We start from the raw sequence: 23,870 nt of genomic DNA, 5'->3' as shown, positions 1-23,870 counted from the left end.
TCTTAAATTTAAACAAGTCCTAGAATTTAGACATATTTGCAAAAAAAAAAAGTAATATTTGTGCTTATGTATGACTTTAAATGTGACTTTTGTTACTCTGTATTGATAACAGAAGTAAGGCTGAGGAAGAAGTGTTGCAGAAGTAAAAAAATCCTGCCACCTGCAGGTGGGAGTTTGCATCACTTTAGCCCCTTGTTATGCACTGATTTTGGACAAAATTTTCAATAAACTCAGTTACACCAAAGATTGATCTTGCATGAATTTCTGCAAAGCAAATGGAGGGACTGAAGGACGTAACTTGGTGATTTGAATCTAGGGGGCCACATAAAAAGTTGTGGCGGACTGAGTTTGGCCCCCAGGCCTTGAGTTTGACACATATGATGTAGAGCTAAAAAGCACAAATGGTCAAAAGACGGGAACCCCAAGTAAAAACGAACCCAGAAATCAGCACTTAATGTTCCTTTAATGCCTTAAAAAGCAGCTCAGGATTTGTGAAGTTCTGTTATCAGTTTATAAGCGTCTTGTTTCCTTCATTGAGTTTAAATCCAGAACAAGTCGTTCAGGAAGCAGAAACTGATCTGGATCTCTGAAACATCATAGCAGTTTTTCACCACCGTCTCCAGCGGTCGGTTAAAAAAACCTAATAAATATTTAAACTTGTATCATTGACACGATGGGATGCTTCATCAGCAATCAGAACATGGTCCATTAAGAGTAGCAGTTTGATTACAAGCTACATTATGGAAATGTAGCATTCACTTACATTTCTATAATATTTTTGCTTTTGTATTTTTTTTTGTTTTGTGTCAGAGTAACAAACAGGATAGGAAATGTTTTACATGCTCAGTTCATGTTTCACACAGGAAGATAATTGTTGGCGGACTGCTTCCATCCCTTACTTCCCTTGTAGCTCATCTCTGTAATTCTCTTCATGCTACCATCTCACACATCATGATGATGATTTAAAGGGTCATAAAGTGGATTTTGCATCTTTTGATCGTGGCTCATGTTAGAGAAGCGCCTTCACTCTGGAAAATCATTGGTGGTGCATCACTTCCTGCTTCCATTTCCGGTAAAAATAAAAGCTTGTTAATTTGCACAACTGTTCTACACATGCAGAATGCTCCTCTGTTTTGCACCCATTAGGCCTAAACAATTAGGTAATAGTCACTCAATGTTTGTAGTTAAGTACTTTTGGAAGTAATGAAAAAAATAGTAACTGAAATGCTTAAATCTCACATTAAATTGTTGCTTGTACCACAGTTTTCATCAGGGATCTGCAAACCGCAGCTGCAGAGCAACAAGTATCTTTGGCTTTGTGGATTACTTGATAACATTGCCATGATTTTTTTGTTTTGTTTGTTTGTTCTCTTTTTTCATCATTTTGTTTGGTGCCGCCATGAAATCACACTGACTCCATCCTGGTAATTTTAGTCTAGAATTGCCACTGAACGTACGATCACTGATCTTCTGCTGACTTCAGCTGAATAAAACACCAAAACAATTCTCTGTAATGTTCTCCAGTTAGATATTATTTACTGGAGACACATAGATACACTTAATTTTATTAGACTGAGTGAATTTTAGAAAATAGCTTCAATCCATTGGTTGTCAGAGTGGGTACAAAAAGTCTTCCTGTAAGGATGAATGCTCAGTACAAAATGTCCTATCCTGTTTTTCTACCCAAAAACGTCTAGTGTTGAACATCCAAAAAAAAAAAAGAAGGAATGATGGCACAAAAGGCTAAGAGGAGACAATACCTGACCCTGAAAGAAAATAATTTGCTTCTTTGTAAATGCAAAGAAGTTGGTGACAACAAAGGAGACCTGTTATAAAAATTCACATTCTGCATGTTTTGATGCTTCCATTTTGGTCACAACTGCTTCTAAAACCACCTGCCGTCTCTTTGGCAATGTTTTATTGGTGTCTGGAAAATGAGCCATTTGCAAAACCTCCCAATCCTTAAGTCATAATCAACAGGCACGGCGCTGTTACCTAGTCAGCTGGTTTTACCGCCAACTAATCTGGATTCAAACAATATGAAATGAAGAGAGGTCTCTACAGCGGTTTACATATCAGCCGTTTGCAGCCAACTCTCATTTCAGATCAAACTCAACGATTTTACAGTTGGATTTGCCAAATTGCTAGATAACCAAGCTAACCCCAGAAGCACCGCAACCTCATAATGCATTTTTTCAACATTTAATGCAAAAAAAATTGAGAAAAACTCTGTGAGAAGTTTAGTTATTGTCTGCATAACTAAGTTTTAAACATTCAGCTTTCTTTTTGAATTTATATGATTTTTTTTTATTCTGTATATTTACATTTTTCAGTCTCAGTAAAAATCGAACCGACAAAAACGGTTTTACTTTTAAACAGAAGAACTTGTAAACTATGAAAGGCGTATATACATAAACAAACTAGAAATGTGTGAATAAATTAAGATTTCTAGTTTTTTTTCTAGGTTTAGAGTGATTGTCTTTTATAAATTCTGATCATCGCCTTTAAAAAAACTCAACACTGTGAAGTCAAAATGTTTCTGTCACCTCAGCAGGGGGTCAGAGGCTTATCACACGTAGCTTATTAGCTTTCAGTCTCCTTGGCTGGTCGTATTCTTTCGTCGTCGTCTTATTAGCCTAATTGCCCTTCGAGAAGAAGATAAGGGGTTTCACAGAAACTGGGGGCTCCTTTCACGTGTCAGCTCTTATTGGTGTTTTCAGCCTTCCATCTCCATAATCAAGCTTATTTTCAAAGAGGCTGTTTCGTTCCATCAGCAATGTGCTAATACAAAAGGGCCAAGCTTGTTAAGTAGAAAACTTTTAATGGGTTGAGTGAAGAGCTGTGACCCTGGTCAAAGGTTTTTGAGGATACATTTTGCATGAGGCTTTAGATCCTTAACTGGTGTTTTGTTTCATACTGTGTGGAGAAATGCATTACACATTTGTTAAAGTGGGATTATTCAAAGTTCACATTTTGCATCTTTTTATACATCTCTCCTGCTTCTAGGAACTGCTCAGAAACAACCAACCTGTTTAAAGCAATACGTTAGTATTTTCTGCCGTCTGGAAGAGGAGCAGCTTCAAAAACAACCCAGCTGGTTACCTAGCAACCAGGTTGCTAGGTGACGGGCAGCGTTCGGCAACCCAAGCTGAGCGCCAGCACATTTGGTCAGCCGGTTTTTACCACCGTATGGCTGCTGGAAAAGATAAGTGTTTGGTTGTTGACTTAACCAATCAGAAACAACTTGCTACATTCTTGTTGGTTGTGCAGGAGGCTCCGCTTTTGCTTTTCAAAGACGTGCACCTGTATAATTGTGCATCCATTTGCAGCCATTCTCACGCCGCAGCCTGCAGGAGCTTATTCTTATTTAGATTTATAGTGACAAGACACTCTCAAAGGAGCTGAAAATAGCCAAAACTAAGTAGAATCTCATGTAATGATTTTGTGCACAAATGTAAAAAAAATAGAATAAAAAAAGAGAGAAAAAAAACACATTCTTTACAGACTTTAGACCAATCCTAATCTATTCAAGGTCTCATATGATGTGTCTAGTTGTTTCAGTCTGGTTTAAGGTCAATACAGATGCTTTATATTTCACCCCTTCAAAATGTTATACTTTTAATTTTTTTTTCAGTGCCTCACAGAACATTTTGCACCAATAGCAGTTTCTTTTCTCCTTTAGGGAACATTTTGTTCCCTGATGTTCTCCATTTTACCTGCTTTGATAAGCAATAATTTAAAATAATTTTCTCTAATCTAGAAAATAATCAACTGGTTGTGGTTATGTAGGTTCATTTGGAAAGCTTAGTTTCTGATTGTCAACTGGCAATCACTGGAACTGATGTACATTTACAGCTACTTATATCTGGGGAACACATTTTTTTGCTCACATTTTTTCCCCCTAAGTATATGAAAAAATGTAATTAAGCATAAGGGGCTAAAATGCCAAAGTGTTATCATAAATGGTTGATTTCACCCAGAACCATATTAATTGTGACAAACTATATCTGCCAAACTGTTGCTAAATACTGCAAATTTAACTTTTTTTTTTTCTTTGATTCATCACAATGTTTCCACTGACGTTTATCTGAACGGAAATTCTCATCGCTAGCAGAGTAAGAACCAAACTTTTTAATCAAAAATCATCTTTTTCTTTCATGTCAAACCCCGAGAGCAGCTGAAACATTATTAACTCACCAGTCCCCGCACGATACAAGTAAATTTGGCCAAAACCCAGAGGGAGCGCGATGACATGAATGTGCTGTGATGTCGACTTGTACACCGAGGTCATGTGTGGATATCCAGAGGTCAGCGTGTCGAGAGGCCCTGTAACTACAGCACAGCCTGGGGGCAAACAGACGGTCGACTGATGGACTAAAAACTGGCGTCTGCATCAAACGCAGCATAAACTCACACTTTGTGACAGTTTGTAGAGGACAAAACTGATAAAAATATCTAAATACCTGAAGGAATCCTCCTTTATCTTTTCTCTGCAAGAAATTTGAAATTAGCATTTTACAGTTTTTCCACCGAAGGATCCTGAATGGTTTTTATGGTGCAGTGAAACCAATAGATATCAGTCAGGGGTGTCCAAAGGGTGGCGCAGGGGCCATTTGTGATTCTCAGATTAATTTTGACCGCAGTCCAAGAATGGCACAAATTTGGCCATCTGAGACTTTTTGTGGCGAGTGTCTTTGAAGGAAAATGTTAAGCACAGCTTAAATAAGCTTTGTTTACTTAGTCTTTATTTTATTTTAAGTTTTTACTCTAAAACAGACTTTGTCACACTTATCCATTACATTTGGCTAAGCAAGAGAAAGGTTGGAGAAGAAAATATAACTTCCTTGCAGGCAAACATAAAATATTTTACTTATTGCTGTGCACAAAGTTTTTAATTGGGAAAAAAAGGAATAATTTGACCCCCAAATGCTTTCAGCTTTGGCGTTTTGGCCCTCAGTGCAAAATGTTTGGACAAACCACTGATACAGGTATTTTTGCAGGAACTTGTTGGCTCAGATGTGGATGAAGACAATGAGTTAAATACCTGTAAGGTTGATTACTTGATGAGAAACAGGTGATTAGTTAAAGACAGCTGAAGGGATTGAGTGGAGAATACTGAATACCAAAACACAGGAAAAAGTCAGCTAATAAGTGTGGCATATCTAAACTCTAATATTCTTATATTTTGAAGCCCAGAATACAAAATAGAAGCTATGCAAAATTTATTAGGATTACTGCATAAGATAGCTGCAAAGTAATGCATAAATTAAGCACATTTTTGTCCCTTTTTTGTATTTTATTGCTTTCTGTTAAACAATGACTTCACAAGTCAAAATCAACTCATTTGGCCATTGGCAAAAAATCTTTTTTTTTTTACTCTCTCACCATCTTCCTTTCGCAGATGAGCAAAGACTCCATGTATGACGTCCTAATTGCATCATTCAGGCATATTTTTGTGCGTACGTAAGACACGAATAGAGTAAAAAGACAGAGCTTCCTCCTTCTTTGGATGCTATGTATTCATTTTTAATTGATTGCAGGGATAACTCTGCTCCATGTCTGGTCAAATGGTGCCAGCAGCTTCTCGCGCTGCCGCCCTCTCACTGTGTGGCGTTGAGATTTCGCACTGCTCTGCCTCAACACTTGCACCTTTCACCCACCGGGTTTTATATGTGTGCCACATGCGACGCTCATTAGAAGCAGAGCGGCTCTGCTTGCCTTTGATAAAGGCAGAGTAGCGGCAGCAGCTCTCTAAATTAGGCGTGCTCCTTCCAAACAGATGTTCCTCTCGCCTGCAGTCTTAAAAAGCCAATCCCTTTTCTTTTTTTTTTTTTTTTTTTTGCACACAGCCCGAGAGTTGGTTTAACCTAATTTAATGAACTTTACACTCTGTTGCAAGCCTGCAAGGAGATTACAACAAGTCTATTTTGCTTTTGTTATGTTTTTCAGATGCACTTTTCCTCCTAAATAATTATTGTGCCGCCCTTCTGCTTCATTTCTCTTGACATGTTTTAGTGTTTATGCTGCAGAAAAGCCCTCTGGATTGCTCCCCCCTGTTAAATGTGGTACTAGCAGCGACCAAGTTGGAAGGAATGAAGCATAACATTGCGTATTGAGCTGCTGATTAAGCAGCAGCCATAATTGCTTGAGCTAATCTTAGCTGATAGCTCCTCTAAGACAGCCTGAGGGACAGCATAAAGTCCTGCAGCTGATCAATGTGTTCCCCGCCCTGCCTTTGTGTGAGCACCAGGCTTCTGCTCAGCCTTATCGGTGAGCAACCTTATTAAACTCTGTTGTGGTAATCTGGCCATCAGGTTTCTGCATTGATCTGATTTCATTAGCTTCTCAGGTGGTTTTCCTTTGTTCACATGTAGCCGCTCTTCGTTCGCCTCACGTCCAGCAGGTTGATTTCACGACAGACACGCTCTAACGAGAGAGAAGATTAGCATCCATCCAGCCACTTTTCCCCAGTGAAAAAACAGGTGCCAATTATTATATATGTGTCATTATTCAGCATAGTAAACCTCATCTTCAACAGAAATGACAATAAGTACATATATAAATATCACTTTCGGAGACTATCATTCAATTGATAACTGTAACATTACTTTGTAGCAAAGAGAGAAAATCAAGATCAGCAGCTTCATACGTTAAATAAAATACCATAAATAACTCTAAACAAACTACAGAGCAATAGTTCCCAATGAGCAGTGAAATGCTTCGCATCATAAAAATACAAACACATAGAATACCCCATGCAGTCCACAATTTAGAAAACCAGTAACAAGCATTATTGGACGAGTGCCATCATCAAAATTATGAATGCACATCAAATATGTCGGTCAGTGTTTAATTTGTTATGGTTCGAAGGAAATAACAGTTAAAATAAGAAGCAAAATTACAGATTAAACCCAAAAGGCGATGGGAAGTCCTTTTATATCGGGGAGGAAAAACAGAGTCTTGTTTTGGTATGAGACCACCCACGGAGCGATCAAGATGCTCAGAAAAACCAGGCAGCAGATTAAAGGCTGAGGCTGCGTGTACGGCCGTCGCAGACGAGACTAATTTATTCCCAGCATTAACACTGGTCTGACATGAGCTTAAACGTGTGCAGACCTGGAAGCTGTTCTGTCAGTTTCATGAAAGCAGCACTTTTCACATATATGGAAATATTCTTTTGCTTGTTTTGTGAATGTCAAGAGATAAGAATAAAAGAGTGAAAGCAAAGACTTGCAAAAGATACAAATCATCTCTGTTAAACCAAACAAATAGAAGAGGAGATAATATAACTTGTACGTTTTCAATGTTTAGACAGAGTCCAGCTATACTCCTGTATATACGTCAGTGTGTTTGAATGGGTTTTGTGGTTTTTCTCGGGCAAGGAAGGCGGCAAACATGTGGGAGAAGGTAAGAACGTATCAGCTATGATCTATTACGCAACATTCATATTTTGCACATTTTTATTCTTCCATTTGCGTCTCCAGTGTCTTTAAATCAGCCCCAAAACCACTCAGTTGTTCTTTAGGGAGTAAGTTCATGTTTTTTTGATGTCTGGAAAGTGGCCCGTTTCAAAAATCTGCTTATTGTTGAGGGCACTGCGCTGTTTCCGTTGCAACCCCAGCAGAACCCAGTCCGTCACCTAGCTACCAGAACTCCAGCATGTTTGGTCAGCTGCTGTACAATGGCTGCTGGAAAAGACAAGTGTTTTGTTGTTAACTTACAATTTAGAAACCTCTTGTTGCATTTGTGCAAATTTCAAAGATGTACGGTTGTATAATTGCGCGTCTGTTAGGAGCCATCTTCACTTGCGAGTGTAAACGTTGAGTTAGGGGGCGGGGATTTGAAGCGAGCTAAAATATCTCAAAATAGGCAAATTATTATCTTATTATCTAAGAATGATTTTGTTCAGAAAATGTAAGGATCCTGTGGTGGTGCAGGGGTTAAGCACAACCCCTCATATGGAGGCCTGAGTTTTCCATGCGGCCGTCACAAGTTCCAACTCCCGGCCTGGTGACCTTTGCCGCATGTCGTCCCCTTTATCTCATCACCCACTTTCCTGTCAATTCACTATCAAATAAAGACGACTAGAGCCAATAAAACCTTTAAAAAAAAAGGAAATTCAAGAAGCATATTTTTCATGGTGTGTGGTGGAAAAATTCCACTGCAAATCACCTTGAACACACATCATCCCCACAGTGAAACTCACTGAATGCTGTGGCAGGAACAGAGAAGCTGGTCAGAGTGGATGGGAAGACGGATGAACTGAAAACGAGTCGAAACCTGGAAGAAATCCTGCTAGAAGGCTGAAAAATAACTTGGACTGTTGTGGTGATTCACATTTCACTCAGTCATACTGGCAGAGCTGCAATAGACTGGTGCAGATAAAAGCATGTTTATGTGTGAAAATGGCGCAGTCAATGTCCAGATATAATTGAAAATCTGCGACAAATCTTGTCCACAGACACTGACCACATAATCTCACTGAGATTGATCTGTTTTGTAAAAGTGAGCAGACATTTCAATCTCTAGATGTGCCAATTTAGAGACATCCCACATTAGATTTGCAGCAGCAGTTGCAGCAAAAAGTGGTTTCTACATTTATTGCCTCAAATGGGCTCAATGCAAATTTATTATATTTGGGGTGTGTACATTTTGTGGTCAACAAACTAAAACAAAATATTAGCACAGCACTTAGCTAACCGTCTGCTGACTGCAGATTAAAGAGATAGTTTGGATTTTTTTTAAATGGATTAATAATAAGCAATCAGTACCTTTAGTCTCAGTTTACAGTGGGCCCCAGGAAAACAACAATAGCTGTACAAGCACAAAACTTTACATTAGTGGTTTTAATCAATGTTATATTGCCTCTTTTACACCTTTACCATATGTTTGCGCAAAGTAAAATATATTTTATTATCCTAACTGTTGCTCTAAAAGACATTTATGCTTTTGAGTAACCTGGAAACTGGCAAAGTCAAAGCATTCAGTTTTTTCTTTTGTAATGCTCAGATTTCCTTTCATTTGCTGGAAGTTGGAAAGTCTAACTCCCAAAAGTTTATTTTATACTTTTGATTGGATTTTATTTGATCTGTATAATCTCCACTTTTAAAATGTTCCTTTATTGTTTGAAAATTTAAATTGAAGAGAAATACATTTTAATTGGATCGAGGGCTAATAGTAGCTCTGCGACACTCCTTGAAAAATCCTATTCATTTAGATACAGAAACATATAAGGGCTGCAACCAACTATAATTTTTGTTATAGATTGATCGATTGATCGAATAAAAGAATCAGCCAATTCTGCAAATGTTTTCTTAAACTTTTTTCATACAATATCCATTAAATATTGAAATAAACAAATACTTTAATTCCTTTTTCATAGAAGAAAAGAAACTTTGGATTAATTGCTGCTCTGAATGTTGTTTTTTTTAGTCTGTAAACTCTAGTTAACAGTTAATCAATTGCCAAATTAGTTGAAGATTATTTCCATAATCACTTCAGCCACAAAATACCACAGATTTCCATTCCGTTATGTTAAATTTTCTTTCTCAAACAGTCTTTGTCCCAAACTCCTGTCCTTTCCCACCATAATGGCCTCCAAATGACACAATTTGGAAGCAAATGCATTTCATCCGAGAAAGCCTAACAGAGCCTGTAAATAATTTAAGTGAAAAGTCATATTTCTATTTCATTTCAGTGTCACAAATCTCCAGCGAGGCGCACTATACCTGCAGATTTGTTGGAGAGGATGAAATAATTCAGTGCACACATTATATCTGAGTCGGCGGCGTTGCTGGCACTGTGATGTGTTGTGCCTTTTGTGGCCCGAGGTATTTTGGCTGAAATCCACCTCAGAATCAACATCCAAGAAACCAGCCTGTGAATGCGCAGGACTGCAGCAGCTTTGTAATACAGTCCAAGCAGATTTTCTCATTAGTCATGTTTGCTGAATTGTTTATGAGAACCATCTGAGGTCAGCTGTAATTGACCAAACGTATTGTTGAAGGCTTTTACTCTGCATTTCTAGCAACTCTATCTGCCTCAGGCAGCTATTGAATCAATGCAGATAGAAAAGTGGAGGCTGCGTTTCTCTTTCTCCACTATCGCTGTTCATCTTTTCGTCCCATAATGTTTCATATGTTCAGACCTCTGGTGCTCTGCCGGCTGCTGCTCAGCATATAAAAGGACATCTATTAGCGTATAGGTAATGCTAATTTGTTATTTGGTTGGATAAGAGCCAACTACAGCACCAAATGAACACAATGAACTCCACCAGCAATCCATTTAGCAAGCAGTAGATGTTCATAAACTAAAAATGGTTCCCTTTTCTGATAAGAATCAAGTTTAATCTGCAGCTCAACATAGTAAGTAGCAGTTTCTCATTTCTTACAACAAATTGTAAAATCCTATTTGACACGCTTTTGTCTCACCATTTAAAATTAAATGCATTTGTGTTGAAGCTAATATTTCTCATGTCATTGCTTTAGTCTTTGCGAGTTAGTTATTAACATCTACTTTAAGGTGAGTTTTTCCAGCACCACATTTCATTGTTATCAGACTTGGGTAGTAATTAGTCACATTTGCTTAACTACATTTACTTGAGTAACTTTTTTGAAAAAATGTACTTTTAGGACTATTTTTACTAGGCTGTACATTTTACTTTTATTTTATTATTTCATTAAGTGTCACTACTTTTACTTGAGTAAAATTTCTGGATTTTCTACCCACTGAATGAAAAACAAACATGTTTTAACCAAAAATTCACCAGACAACCTGCATTTTTTGTTAAAGTTTCAGAGGTTTTATATTCAATTTATTTTCTATCTTAAAATAAAATTTCCATTTAACTTCATATTTTGATCTATCTAATTGCGTAATTTTAAAAATATTAAATGATTTATAGTTTGATCAGTTAGTTGCTACTTGAGCAGACTTTTACTTTTTACTCTTATTTGAGGAATTAATTTTTACTTTTACTTGACTAGAAATTTTGGGTACACTGCTCACCTCCACCTGCTATTTGATTAATGATTAATGTTTATTTAATGTATAAGGTGTTTGCCAACCTTTATTTTAATCACACAGGTCAGTAAGTCACTGAGCCATTAATAATATTCATTACACTGAAACAATCCAACCAAATTGTGTTAACATAAATTACCTTCCTGCTCAAATTAAATGTTTAAACACAATATTCAAAAACTGGAAAGTAAATTGGCCAGTCGGTTCTTTGGTTGGTTGGTTGGTTGGTTGGTTGGTTGGTTGGTTGGTTGGTTGGTTGGTTGGTTGGTTGGTTGGTTGGTTGGTTGGATGGTTGGTTGGATGGTTGGTTGGTTGGTTGGTTGGTTGGTTGGTTGGTTGGTTGGTTGGTTGGATGGTTGGATGGTTGGTTGGTTGGGTGGATGGTTGGATGGTTGGATGGTTGGTTGGTTGGTTGGTTGGTTGGTTGGTTGGTTGGTTGGTTGGTTGGATGGTTGGATGGTTGGTTGGTTGGGTGGATGTGTGGATAGATATATGGATAAATGGATGGATGGTCAGACGGATGGCTGACTGACCAGTGATATTTTCTGTCCTGTCTCTTTAAACACCATTTCTGGCCGAGAACATCCAGTCTAAATTCACTGGATGTGATTTTATTTTATTTTATTACTGGACGTTCTTCTTTCCTCACTGCTCTCTTTTGGCTCTCTGCGCCCGCAGTACCATGCTTTATGTGTTCCTGACCGTGTTTTCTCCTGACCTCAGGCACCACCCCAGCCCGACTGCCGGCTCCGTCACAGCAGCCTCCTCCGCGAGCACCGTTCAGGGTAAGCCATCACTCCGCCGCATCAAGGGCCGCATCCACCGGAGCAAGAGCCTGGACAGCATTGATCTCCTCGACTCCAACGTGAGTAAACTGACTGACACGTCGACATTATCTATTAATGAACTATATCGATCGCCTCCAGGCACTGTAATGTATGACCAAAATGTACAGACCTGCAGACAAAGATGAAATTAATTTCTCAGGGCTGGAGGCGCTCAGTGCTGACACAGGCATCTTCAAATAATACGCCACCTAAACAAAGTTGTGCAAATATTAACCCTGTCATTGGAGCATAAAGAAAGCACAACTATTAACTGTTATTTTTTGCAAAAAATTTACATATGGATGTTGATTGGTTTGTTTTGTGGTTTTGTTGGAACAAATGCTATGAGTTTGCTGACTTTGATTGCTTATATTTTCTCATTTTTCTCTTTATAATTATTGTTTAAGGAAGTTAGCTTTATGCAGAAAAATGTATGGGCACCCATGATTAGTGAAAAACAGTGAAATTGACCTATTACGCAAATTTAGCATTTTGCATGTTACGTTACATTTCCATTTCAGTTTAATTCAAAATTCTAAACTATTTTATTTCTCCCAAAGGGAAATTAAATTAAATTAAAGTGGGTCTGAATTGCTTATAAGAACAGTCCAAATGTTTTTTTAAAAAAAAACACAGTTGTTTTTTGGCAACAAGTTAGTTTTTGCCAATAAAAACTGCATGTGGGTTTAAAAGCTTTGAGAAACCTGTAAGAATGAATGAACTTTTAAAATCACCAGAATATTTCAGAGAAAAATCTGATGTAATCTACCAGTAAACTACAAACCTGGGTCTGTCAGCAGGATAGTAATTCAAAACATAACATAACAGAAGTAGTTCTCCAGAGACAAAATAAAGAGATTGAGGAAAAGTTCAATGGTTGAATTGTAATCAAATAAAAGGCTGGATTTTTAGATATTTTTAAGCATGAGATTACAGCGCTGCAATATAAAAAAGTCAGACTTTTTACACATTTTTATCTGGGCTTTAGGTGAAACACATCAAAAGATTATGAAATTCAGTGACTAAAATGATGCCACATGTATTAAAGTGATTACTGTTTGGAATTGCCGTGGTCTGCAGCTGCTGATAAAATTAATAGTGGATCTCATGCCCAGCATGCACACACAACGCACAGGTTTTAAATAAAGACCGGATTTCCAAGATTTGAACTCCAGAGGTGAACATTGGAAAGTGCACAGATTAAGAGCACAGATTATCAGCTGTGATGTGCAGAAATCGAAATGGATCCAGTTGTGATCCAGTTGCACCTTGCTGTGACCTCCTCCTCTGGGGAGTTTTATTGTGTTGACACTTCAGCTATGACCTGACCGTGAATTCAGCTCTATCTCTTCCATTTTGTTAAAAGGATACAACAAAAGCCCCGAGCCGGATGAATTATTGATACAGGAATCGTTCGGCATTAGCGATATGGGCTTTTTGAGAGCGTGAGAGTTTTTTAATGCTCCCATGGTGCATGCATTAAATTTTCATCCTTTCTTTTGCTGCTTTGCAGTTTAATAAAACTGCTTAAGCAAGATTTTATGCGTGAAAAACATTAAGGAACTTCAGCCGCATTTCCAGCGAGTAAAAAAAAGAAATAATTAAAACCAAGCTCATTAATGTGGAAAACCTTTAGATCTTCTGAAGACTGCTTTTGTTTTTTGAATAAGGTAAAAGATTTGTTTTAACAGACTTGTTTTGGATTTGTTGACCTTAAATTTTTAAAGGTGACTTATTATGCTTCCTTCAACAGGTTATGATAGAGCTCTGGCCTTTACAAAACATATTCATCACATTTTTTACACAAAATTATTCTTAGATAATGAGATTTTAGTCTGATCAGTCCTGCTTATTTTGAGATTCTTTCAGAATGAGCTGTTTCAGGGCCTCCTGTCAAATGAGCTGTAAATCAACATTTACACTCACAAACAGATGCACAATTATACAATCGTACATTTTTGAAAAGCAGAAGTTGAGCCTCCAGCACAACCAACAAGGTTTTGTATGGCTAAAACACAGTCTTACTTTGCATTTTCAGTTGCACCACTAGTTTCTATTTTCATTTTTATTTGACTTCCCTTTGGGATCAAGAAAGTATTTTTGACATTTTGTTTCAATTGAATTGTTTCAAGTGCAAATATTTTAGTACACTTGACATAATTCAAAATCATTCTACAACTATACATATATCTTTAAAAAGCAGAAGTGGAGCCTCCTGCACAATGAACAACAATGCAGCAACTGGTTTCTGAATAGTAAGTCAACAACAGAACACTTGTCTTTTCCAGAAGCCTTTGTACAGCATATGTACAGCAATAAAACCAGCTGAACTAACATGCTGGAACTGATGGGCTGGGCTTCGCTGGGGTTGCTACGTAACGGGCAGCTCCTGCTGATTTGTGACGTTACATTCGGACGGTTGTGGAAACTTCTCATTTTCTAGACACTATAAAGCATCAGCGTATTGATAAAAAATTGACTGTGAGGTGATTTTAGGCTTTTTGTCTGTTTCTAGAAGTAGTAGAAACCCAAATGGAAGAACACAAACATGCAAAATGTGAATTTTGCACAATAGTTCCCCTTTAAAAAGCCTCCACTTGATCACCTGTCCACGTGATTGTGTGTATTTGATAACTGAGGAGAAATGCAGATGTAGATTATTTTGAAGCTGATGAATGATTTGAGCTTTGTAGTAACTTTGGACTCCTCTTTTTGTTTTTAGTTTCACATAGCTTTGACTATTGTAGCTCTGCTCTTTGCAGATCATGTATTTTATGTATAATCTAAAGAATGACCTTCTCTGAAACAGACATCATCTTGTTGCGAGGTTTGTAATTTGTTTTACATGACATACACAGATGTGCGTATTAATGATTCTACATGCACTAATGAGCTACATATTAAGGATGCAGAGCATTATGTTGTGTCCTAATAACAGACTTAATGGTCCCCCGCCTCATTAACATGGTAGACATGGTCTCCATTTTTCACTTTTTAATTTGTCTGACCACGAAATAATTTCCTATCCATTTTAAATTGGACCCCTATCAGATATTGGTCTTGTGTTGTTCCTTTGCACAGTAATATTTCAGCTTCCATTAGATTATATGTTGAAAGCTGTTTGCAGGTTAAATATGGCTGCTGCTTCACTCATGATAATGATTTTAACTGAAAAGTCGCCACTGTTGATAAACCGTTGCACCAACTTCATCAACAAGATGCATCAACTTTCATTCTTTGTTTTTATTAGGAAGTAAAATAAAATAATACATGGACAGACTTTATTTTTTGGTGAATTATTGTTAGTTTGTCTGAAATATTGTTAAACTGTCTTGTGTGGAGTTTGTGTAAGTGGGTTTTTTACTATCACAATATGCTTTGTGACTTTGTACAAACATAGCTTGATCTTTACAAAAAGAAAAACAAAACAAAAATCTCCACCACATCATTTTAAAAAATAATACAAGGTATTGGTTTCAGAGAAGTTTTTATCCACCTGTATAAACAGAAATCCATCAGTTATTCTGACGATTAATCAATTAATCAGATTTTTGTCTTAGAACTGGCATATTCTGACAAATTTTCATTGAGGCCTTTTTTTGTACAATAATTGAAATATATTAAAAGTTGCAAATGAACAACTGATTAAATTCCTCTTTTGAATAATTAAATAAACATTTCATTGACTAAAATGGAAGAACATTACATTTCTATCAATGCAGTATTGATTATTTTTGGATTAACCAATTGATCAATGGATAACAAAAGGTGCTTAATAATTTTTACAGAATTTGAACTGGGTGAAGCTAAAAATGCTACATAAGGATTATTGGGTAAAACATATTTAAAGTTTTCTTCCTATCTTAAATGCAAAATGCATATTTGTTGCAGTTTTTGCCTAATTTCTGCTCGGAGCATCTTACTTTCAGCAAATGGCTTTTTATTTGAGTTAACAATTAATTACTAAATTAGTTGATGGGTATTTCAATAATCGAGTAATCAATACCAATTAATCCGATCAATTGTTTCATCCCCAGGTTTACCTTTTATAATTATTGAGATTTGGCCATGAAACATGTTTTCTGAATTTAGCAGAAGTCTCAAAACCAATAGCACCTTGATTGTGATCAGTCCTAAAAATCGGTGGATTAAAGTGAAAACATTTGGATTATCCAGATTTACCTTCTGTCTGTTTATGGATATCTGCATTAGATCATCTCCTGCTGGGCAAATCCATCCCCTCGTCAAGTCATTTCATTTTGGTGAACTCCGGGATGGATATTTTTTTTTTTTGTGGCTGTGGTGGAACAGCTGATTGACAGACTTACGTCTCTAAAGCCATGTCACAAATGTGAAAACACCACAATATTGAGATATCAGCAGCGCTCAGTCCAGGGCAATAAAAATATCTCCTATTGGGTAACACTTTATTTGAAGGGTGAGCATCAGACTGACATGAGATAAACCCGAAGGAGTCTTCGTGAACGTTTATAACTGCTGTCATGAAGTGTCGTTTGGTAAATACTGACACTTTTGATGTAAAGCTGCATTAAAAATTGCATTAAAATCAGTGAAAAGTATCAGTGCAGCATTATTTGGTAAATAATGCAACTTTTAAAACACAGATGTGCTAAAAGTTGCATTAAAGGTCAATTAAGTGTCAACTTTCCATTAATTAGCTAAATAATGTAATTTTCAATTCAAAGTTGTGTTAAAGGTTGTATTAAAAATCAATTAAATGTGTCAACTTATTATTTAGTAACTGCAACTTTTAATGCAGACTTGCAGATTTGTTAAGGGTCAACTTTGTCTTAGGTTGTTAATAATAATATTTTTAGTACAAAGTTTCATTAAAACTTGCATTGAAAGTAAGTTATAAATGTCAGTTTTTGATTACTCAGTAAATAATGCAACTTTAATACAAAGTTGCACTAAAAGTTGCATTAAAAGTCCAACAAATATGTCAACTTTGCAATGGTTGGTGAATAATGACATTCAATGCAAAATTTTATTAAAAATGCCATTGGAAGTTCATTAAAATGGTCTTTTTGCATGAAAGGTGTCATTATTTATTGAGTGACCCTTCATGACAACTGTCATAAACATTCATGAGTCTATCAGGTTTATGAGTGTCATCTCTTATGCACACCCGTTCAAATAATGTGTTAATAATGTAAAATTTAAATTCTGCTTGCACCTGATTTTATTTTGAGATGCCAAATTCAGGGGGACTGAATTCACAAGCACTCCACACTTCTCATATTTTCATGATAAATAATAAAGCAGGTTCTCTTTCTTACAGTTTAGTCTTCGCATCCCATTCTGCTTTGCGAGTCTTCAAGTAAGTGACTGAACAAACTGTGCTCATTTGTTTTCACGGCCTGCCACTTAGAGGATGCTTCAAGCAGCTCGAGAGGCCATGATCTCTGCAGGGAACCAGAGTTCAGATGCAGACTTCTGCCTTTTCCTCTTCCCTCTCTCGCTCTCTCGCCATAAATATATATATTTTTTGTCCAGGCAGCGAGTGCACTGGAAGAAAACTTGCTGACTTGCCCGAACTCAAATGCAGCTGATGGAAGTAATGGTCCGCCTTACAGTGAGTGATGAGCCTGCAAGATGCTGAGCTGAGGAGCGCTTTCCATTGCTTTTGACTAAAATGTCACAACAAACACGACAACGCTAGCTGGATGACGAGGTTGTCTGTTTTAGCGCACAGCTGGAGCTAGCGTATGAATTCACGTCTGCAGCCATCATTGCTCATCAGTGTGGAGCAAAATAATCAATAGTGGTCAAGACTTTGTTTAGATCGATTGTCTTTCTTTGATTGCTTTACTCTCCGGGTTGTCCGGGGAGGACGTTTGGCGCAGGGCCGACTCCTGCTGTCATTTGTGTTGGCAAACGTTGCACTTGTTCACAGAAAGCTTGAATCAAATTTTAGTGCTAAGGCTGCAGAAAGCCCCTCTGAGATAAAGCGTGGCGGCAGCGGTGGTGGTTAATAACAGCCTTCAGTGTAGCCAAAGCCTTTGTTTGTCACAGGAGCTATTATTCTGGGTTTATTGACAACACTCCATCTCATTTTAAAGATGCTGCATTTACAGTATGTTGTTTATTTATTTATATAGCTTTAGAGAGATAAAAATGGTCTCTCTGTGTGTTTATCACATGAAGATTGCCGTTCACTTCTCAAATTTTTGTAATTAAAATGTGTGCACTGGGTTGAAAATACAAACCAAGTGCAGTGTGGTCTGTGTTTCAGGTGTTAATTTTTTATTCTTTTTTGTAAAACTTTCGCTAATTTTAACTGCTAAAAATTCAGCATGGAGAAGATTTCCAACATTTCCGAACCCAAAATTTTGGAAAATAAAATCAATAGCAATATAATAAAATGCAAAATACACGTGATCAGTATAAATAGTTAACACGTTTGGTAGCATATTCAATAATTTCACTGAACTCCAATCTAGAACCGCACAGCATTCTGGGGAATGTAGGAAAAGAAAAGGCTTACACTGCGTTAACTTACTTTAATTTGGTTTAATTTAATTTGATTAATGAAGTATTTTTAAATCGAATTGAATGTAATTTGAATTCTAGCTAAGTCACTCACTCACTCTCTGGTTACCTAGCAACAGCTTGTTGAGTATTGCGCAGCAGCAGTTTCAGGTTTTGCCACTGTGCCTTATAGCCGGTTAAAAATAAAAAACTGCAGCATAGTGTAAAAACTGTGGATAAAACATGAAAGGTCACGCCACTGGTTGGGCTGTATTTCATTTATTTAAAACAAAAAACTCATCAATAATTATCAATACATATACTGAGATGATGCTTATATTGTAATGCACCCATAATTAGAAAAAAGGAAAGAAAGAAGGAAACGGTTCAGTGGTTTGGATTTTTCTTCTGCTTTCAGAAGGTTTGAAATAAATGTTAGTTCCTGGGTCTTTTGAAAATGAAAAAATTGGTAAAAATAAGTCTTTTTTTAAATTACAATTTTTCAGATGTACACAATGTGCATGTGTCTTGAACTTCAAAAAGAACACACTGTTTTACAACACAGAATGTCAGTGCAGAAAATAAATTATGTAAAATGTAAATCATAAAAGTTAAGCTAGAAGACCTAGATCTTTAAAAGGACCTTGAACGTCCCGTCAAGTTACCTTGACCTAGAAGAAATCAGGTATGGTGCATTCACTAACAGAAAAAAATCTTATATTTTTCAGATTCAAAAAAGCAAATCAAGAGTTTGGTCAAAAGCTGAATGCTTAAAACATTTGTGAATTCAGAGAATCCTATCTTTTGTCCTTTAAGGGTGTGAAAATTAAAGAAAGAGCTTCTTTTTGCTAGCTTGATGTCATCTGAAGGTTGTTTTTGGTGTGTTTTCTTGATTTTCAGACATACAGTATCTACTGCATGTACTGCTCCCTCAGCTGTTTTAAAAAATGTTACAGTAATGTTTGCTGCAGAGGGTTCTACCAGGTGAGGTGCAGAGAAAGCTTCAACTGTATCAGCAGGAGCAGTGGGGGCCATAAGCCAAGATGAAAAGCACAATTAAATTAATTACTCCACAACCAATGAGGATCAGTCACCAGCTGGGCCCGAGGTTTGCACTGGTCAGAGTCTTAATCCCTTATTAGTTCTGCTCGCCCTGTTCCACTTTTCAAATCTTATTCTTGGCTGCGGACAGAGGCGCTCCCCTCTAACTACCACAAGCGCCACAAAAAGGGTGAAAAAGCCCCGGCGTAAGCACTTATCCGCTGCTCAGTGTTGGAAAGTGCTGCAGATGCATTTACAGAGAGAGCAACTGCAGCTGAATTAACCAATCTGCATATTCAGAGGGCCTGTTATCAGGGGAGGTTGTTCCTGTGCGATAGAGGGCCGTACCTGAGCGGGGCACACCGAGGCAGGGAGGGTGCAGGAGATTTATCACCAGCGGCCCCACAGGAGCGGGGGAGGCGCTGTGATTGGAGCGGCCGATTTCCTCTAAGTGAGACAAGTCTGTTATGTAACAACAACAGTTGATTGGATGATTTTTTATTTTTTTTTGTCCTTTAGGTGATAAGCAGTGGAGGCTTGGTTGGATTTAATTCAGGGAAGGTTTTACATGTGACAATAGCTGCATTTCCATTTCAAACATCTTTGTCGATGTTCTGCTAAAAATTTTTGCAATTGTGTTGTTTCCGTTAAATAAAAAATTAAATCAAAATTAATGTTCATGAGAGAAGACATTGAAAATCATGGCAAACATACATGAGATATGTTACAGAGCAGGCAGAGTATTCAAAAATAGTATTCAAATAAGAGTACCTCAATTTTTACTCAAGTAAAAGTAAAAGTAGCCATCCAAGAAATTACTCAAGAGTAAAAAGTATTTGGTGAAAAGTCTACTCCACTACTAAGTAACTTCTCACATTATAAATAACTTAATATTTAAAAATCAGGCAAACTGAAATATAAAGTTGAGTGAAAATTTGGGTATTTTACAAAAATGACAATAATTAATTTAAGTAACAAAAAGTAACAAAATCAGGCAAAATACATTTTTCCCAAATCAGTTTCTTTCAATAAAAAATTAATGAAACTTTAACAAAAACTGCAGGTGTGTGTCTGGTGAATTTTTGGTTAAAACATGTTTGTTTTTCATTCAGTGGGTAGAAAATTCAGAAATTTTATTCAAGTAAGAGTAGAAATACTTCATAATGAAACTACTCAAGTGAAAGCAAAATGCACAACATAGTAAGAATACGCCTAGAAGTAATTTTTTTCAAAAAAGTTACTCAAGTAAATGTAATTGAGTAAATGTAACTAACTCTGGATATATTTGAGATATATCAAAGATAGATATTGGCGCAGCTACGTGTGTAGGTTCTGATTTAACACGTTTGAATGATACACAACGTTTTACGAACTCTGTGAAAAATAATAAAAACAAACCATCATCCTCAGACTTCTTGCTGTTGTCTTCTTTGTCATTTCCTCCAGTAGTGACATCCGGCTTCGGTCATGTGACTCATGTGAGGCAAATGAAATGTTTCCATTAGTGAAGTTTGACTCCACCAATTTCCTTTCAATCTAATACTGAGTAAAATTGAAGCTGGTATCGGTAATTAAGATCCGATACTGATACTAAAGATGTGATGTAATTCAAATCTTGACTTCTCTCTAATGTATTCATTTTAAACTCAGAAGTACATTGAGACTCGCTCACTATACAGCAGAAGATTATACAAAATATGTAAAAATAGTACAAACTTAGGCTAGGGGATATGAGGAAGGAAAATCTAATATCCTGATATAGTTTTGCTGTATCATGATACACGATAAATATCACAATATTCTTAAATGAGCTCCAAAGTTATTTTATACTATAGATCCCTTGCAGCATGATGCCGCCTCCCATTTCCCTGCCAGACTTAAATGTAAGTCCATGTAAAAAGGGATGCAATGTTTTGCCATGAACTGTCTACATTATGACAAGATAACAAGGTGAGAAATAAGTTTTAACTAAGAAAAAAAATAGCAAGGGAAAGGAAAGTAGTTCAGTTATGCTTGACTTTGACAGACTTAACATATAGATGTGTTGTAGAATAAGGTGTGTTTTGGTTCAGCTTAAAAATAAAAAGGTGACCTACACCCAAATTGACAGAGCATCAGCAAACCAGGAGTTTAAATTAGCCAGTCAACCACCGCTGTGGCTAATAGCAGCAGCAGCTAATCTACCACAGTGATCACTTACTATTTACGTTTTTTCACATTACACACTTACAAGGTGGAAGAAAAAGTAGTTCCCATCAACCTGGTCTCATTTAGGCAAGATCTCAATAATTTATCTACTTCCTTGTTAAACTACATTATCCTTCAGTGTTGATTTGAGGATCGATCTGAAAGCATACAGGTTTTGAATCAATATTTCAGTTTCTAGCTGCACATCACTAATTTCCATTGCAGTTTTGAGAAATGCATCTGTTTTGATGCTGCTGGGGGAAATAAATATTTCATCCTAACACTTTTGAAATTAAAATTTATTGTTATAATTTCAATTAGTGCAATTCTATTGTTAATGGAGACTCAGGAAGTGCAGCAGATCATGCGTGACGTTTCTGAGGGTTGCATCGCAGATGTTGAGTGCATTTCTTGAAGCAAGGTCCATGTGTTCACCAATCTGACATATGGTGGGTCACTGTAGGCCGTTGTGCACAGACTGTATTTAAAAGCATTCTGTCACACACCGTGTTTCAATATGGTGACTCTGTAGAAGTCTTGTGCCACTTTGTTCTCATATTCTCTCATAAAAAAACAAGAAAAACCTGAAATAAATGGGGGAAATAATCTGATAAATGCACAAATATTATTGTTTTGAGATCATTTTCAAGCAATGTGGCTGAATAATTCAAGTTTGCCCTCTCAAACACCAAAAAAGAAAACTTAAAACTGGAACTGGAAGATGCTTTACATAGCTAAAATAAAACACAATCAAAACAGTAAATGAAATGGAAATACAAAACAACTAACAACCAAATAATAACTGCAAAAGAATGAACTTTTTCCAGTTTTGTCATCACAACAACAAACTTCTATTTACTCTATTGGGATTGTAAAATACCAACACAGAATTATTTATAAGAGTCCTTAAACTGGGACCTGAGTCCAAATTTCTTCCAATAAACTGGAGTGACAATAAATATCCTGATTAATTGTGAACTGAAATGAAAACCACCTTCTTCTACAATCACAGATTCAAGCCCGCAAGAAAAGACAAGTGTTTGGTTGTTGATTTACCATTCACAAAACACTTGCTGCATTGCAGTTGGTTGTGCAGGAGGCTCCACTTCTGCTTTTCAAAGATGTACTGTTGTATAGTTGCACATGTGTTTGTTCCAAACTGTCAAACTGTGGAAAAACTCAAGGAAATTAAATACTTGTGCAGGCCTGTCATGATAACAAATTTTACTGGATGATAAATTGTCACAGAAATTATCTAGAAAAAACAGTAATATTGCTGTTTTGAGACAATTTTCAAATAATACAGAAAGTTTGTCCCCTCAAAGTTTATTGAAATTTAATTATGTAAAATACACTTAACACTGGAACTGGAAAAAAAACACACAACCAAAACAATAAATAAAATGGAAATAAAAGCCACTTATAACCAAAGCCATAAATAAAAACCTTCAAAATAATATTAACCTTCAGGAAGGAAATAATTGTTTTCATTTTAGTTTATTAATTGCATAGTGTGACAGGCTTAAACTTATGTAACATCTGTTCTGCACCGGTGTTTCTCATTTTCTTCCTGTGTTTTAATCTTTAAGTGAAGCATTGATTATTAGACAATTTGTCAGGAAAATTAACTCCATATAACATTGTCAGTCAGCATGTTTCCAATGTAGTTCTTAGTATCTCATGAAAATCACATTGTTCAGCCCATAAGGGATTCATTCGCTGACAGGGGAGCATTTAAAGGAAATTACTCGTGAGTTTGAATTGCTTTTAAGGTTGAGCTTGTGCAGCTCATCAACAGAAACATTACCTCCAGGGAGAGGACTTAAACCAAGATAAATCCCAACAACTCTATTGACTTTCCTTTGTGATTTATAGCAGGAGGAGAGACCTGTATGCTACGTACCAGCCACAGCTGTGGATTACTGTAAACGTGGCAGTAAACCAGCATGTCATAACATATGGGTCTATTTATACTGCAACAGCAACCTTTTTTATGATAATCCTTCCTTATTTGTATGGAAAGCTGAATGTTCGTGTTATTTTTTTCACGTTTGAGCCGCTGAGCGGGAGGTCAAGTGAAGGACGTCCAGCAGGGTGATGTAATGTTAGGAATCAAGATGGTGGTGAAGCATGAAGAATGAATCGACTGGGATTGTTGCGCTAAAACCGTTTAATCAATCCTGAGGTTCGTCCCTCACAGCTGTGGAGCCTCAGTAGATTTTAATAGATGTTGGACGATTATCACAGATTAATATTTATTTTTTATATTTGAGTATATACCATGTTTATAGTCTATAAAGT

General features: G+C 36.7%; 1 protein-coding gene across 9 annotated transcripts in view; it reads left to right on the top strand.

The window, feature by feature from the left end:
* Window positions 1-23,870, top strand: part of tjp1b (tight junction protein 1b) — a 95,132-nt gene that overhangs the window by 17,045 nt on the left and 54,217 nt on the right. For all 9 annotated transcript variants that reach the window (XM_055028797.1, XM_055028807.1, XM_055028709.1 and 6 more), the window contains one exon: window positions 11,746-11,887. In XM_055028797.1, the coding sequence (XP_054884772.1) occupies window positions 11,746-11,887 (142 nt within the window). The remainder of the gene's footprint in view (window positions 1-11,745; window positions 11,888-23,870) is intronic.

The sequence above is a fragment of the Poeciliopsis prolifica genome, unplaced genomic scaffold (assembly GCF_027474105.1).
Source record: "Poeciliopsis prolifica strain line A6 unplaced genomic scaffold, Auburn_PproV2 SCAFFOLD001, whole genome shotgun sequence".
Classification (NCBI taxonomy): Eukaryota; Metazoa; Chordata; class Actinopteri; order Cyprinodontiformes; family Poeciliidae; genus Poeciliopsis; species Poeciliopsis prolifica.
This window is presented reverse-complemented; position numbering and strand designations above follow the sequence as displayed.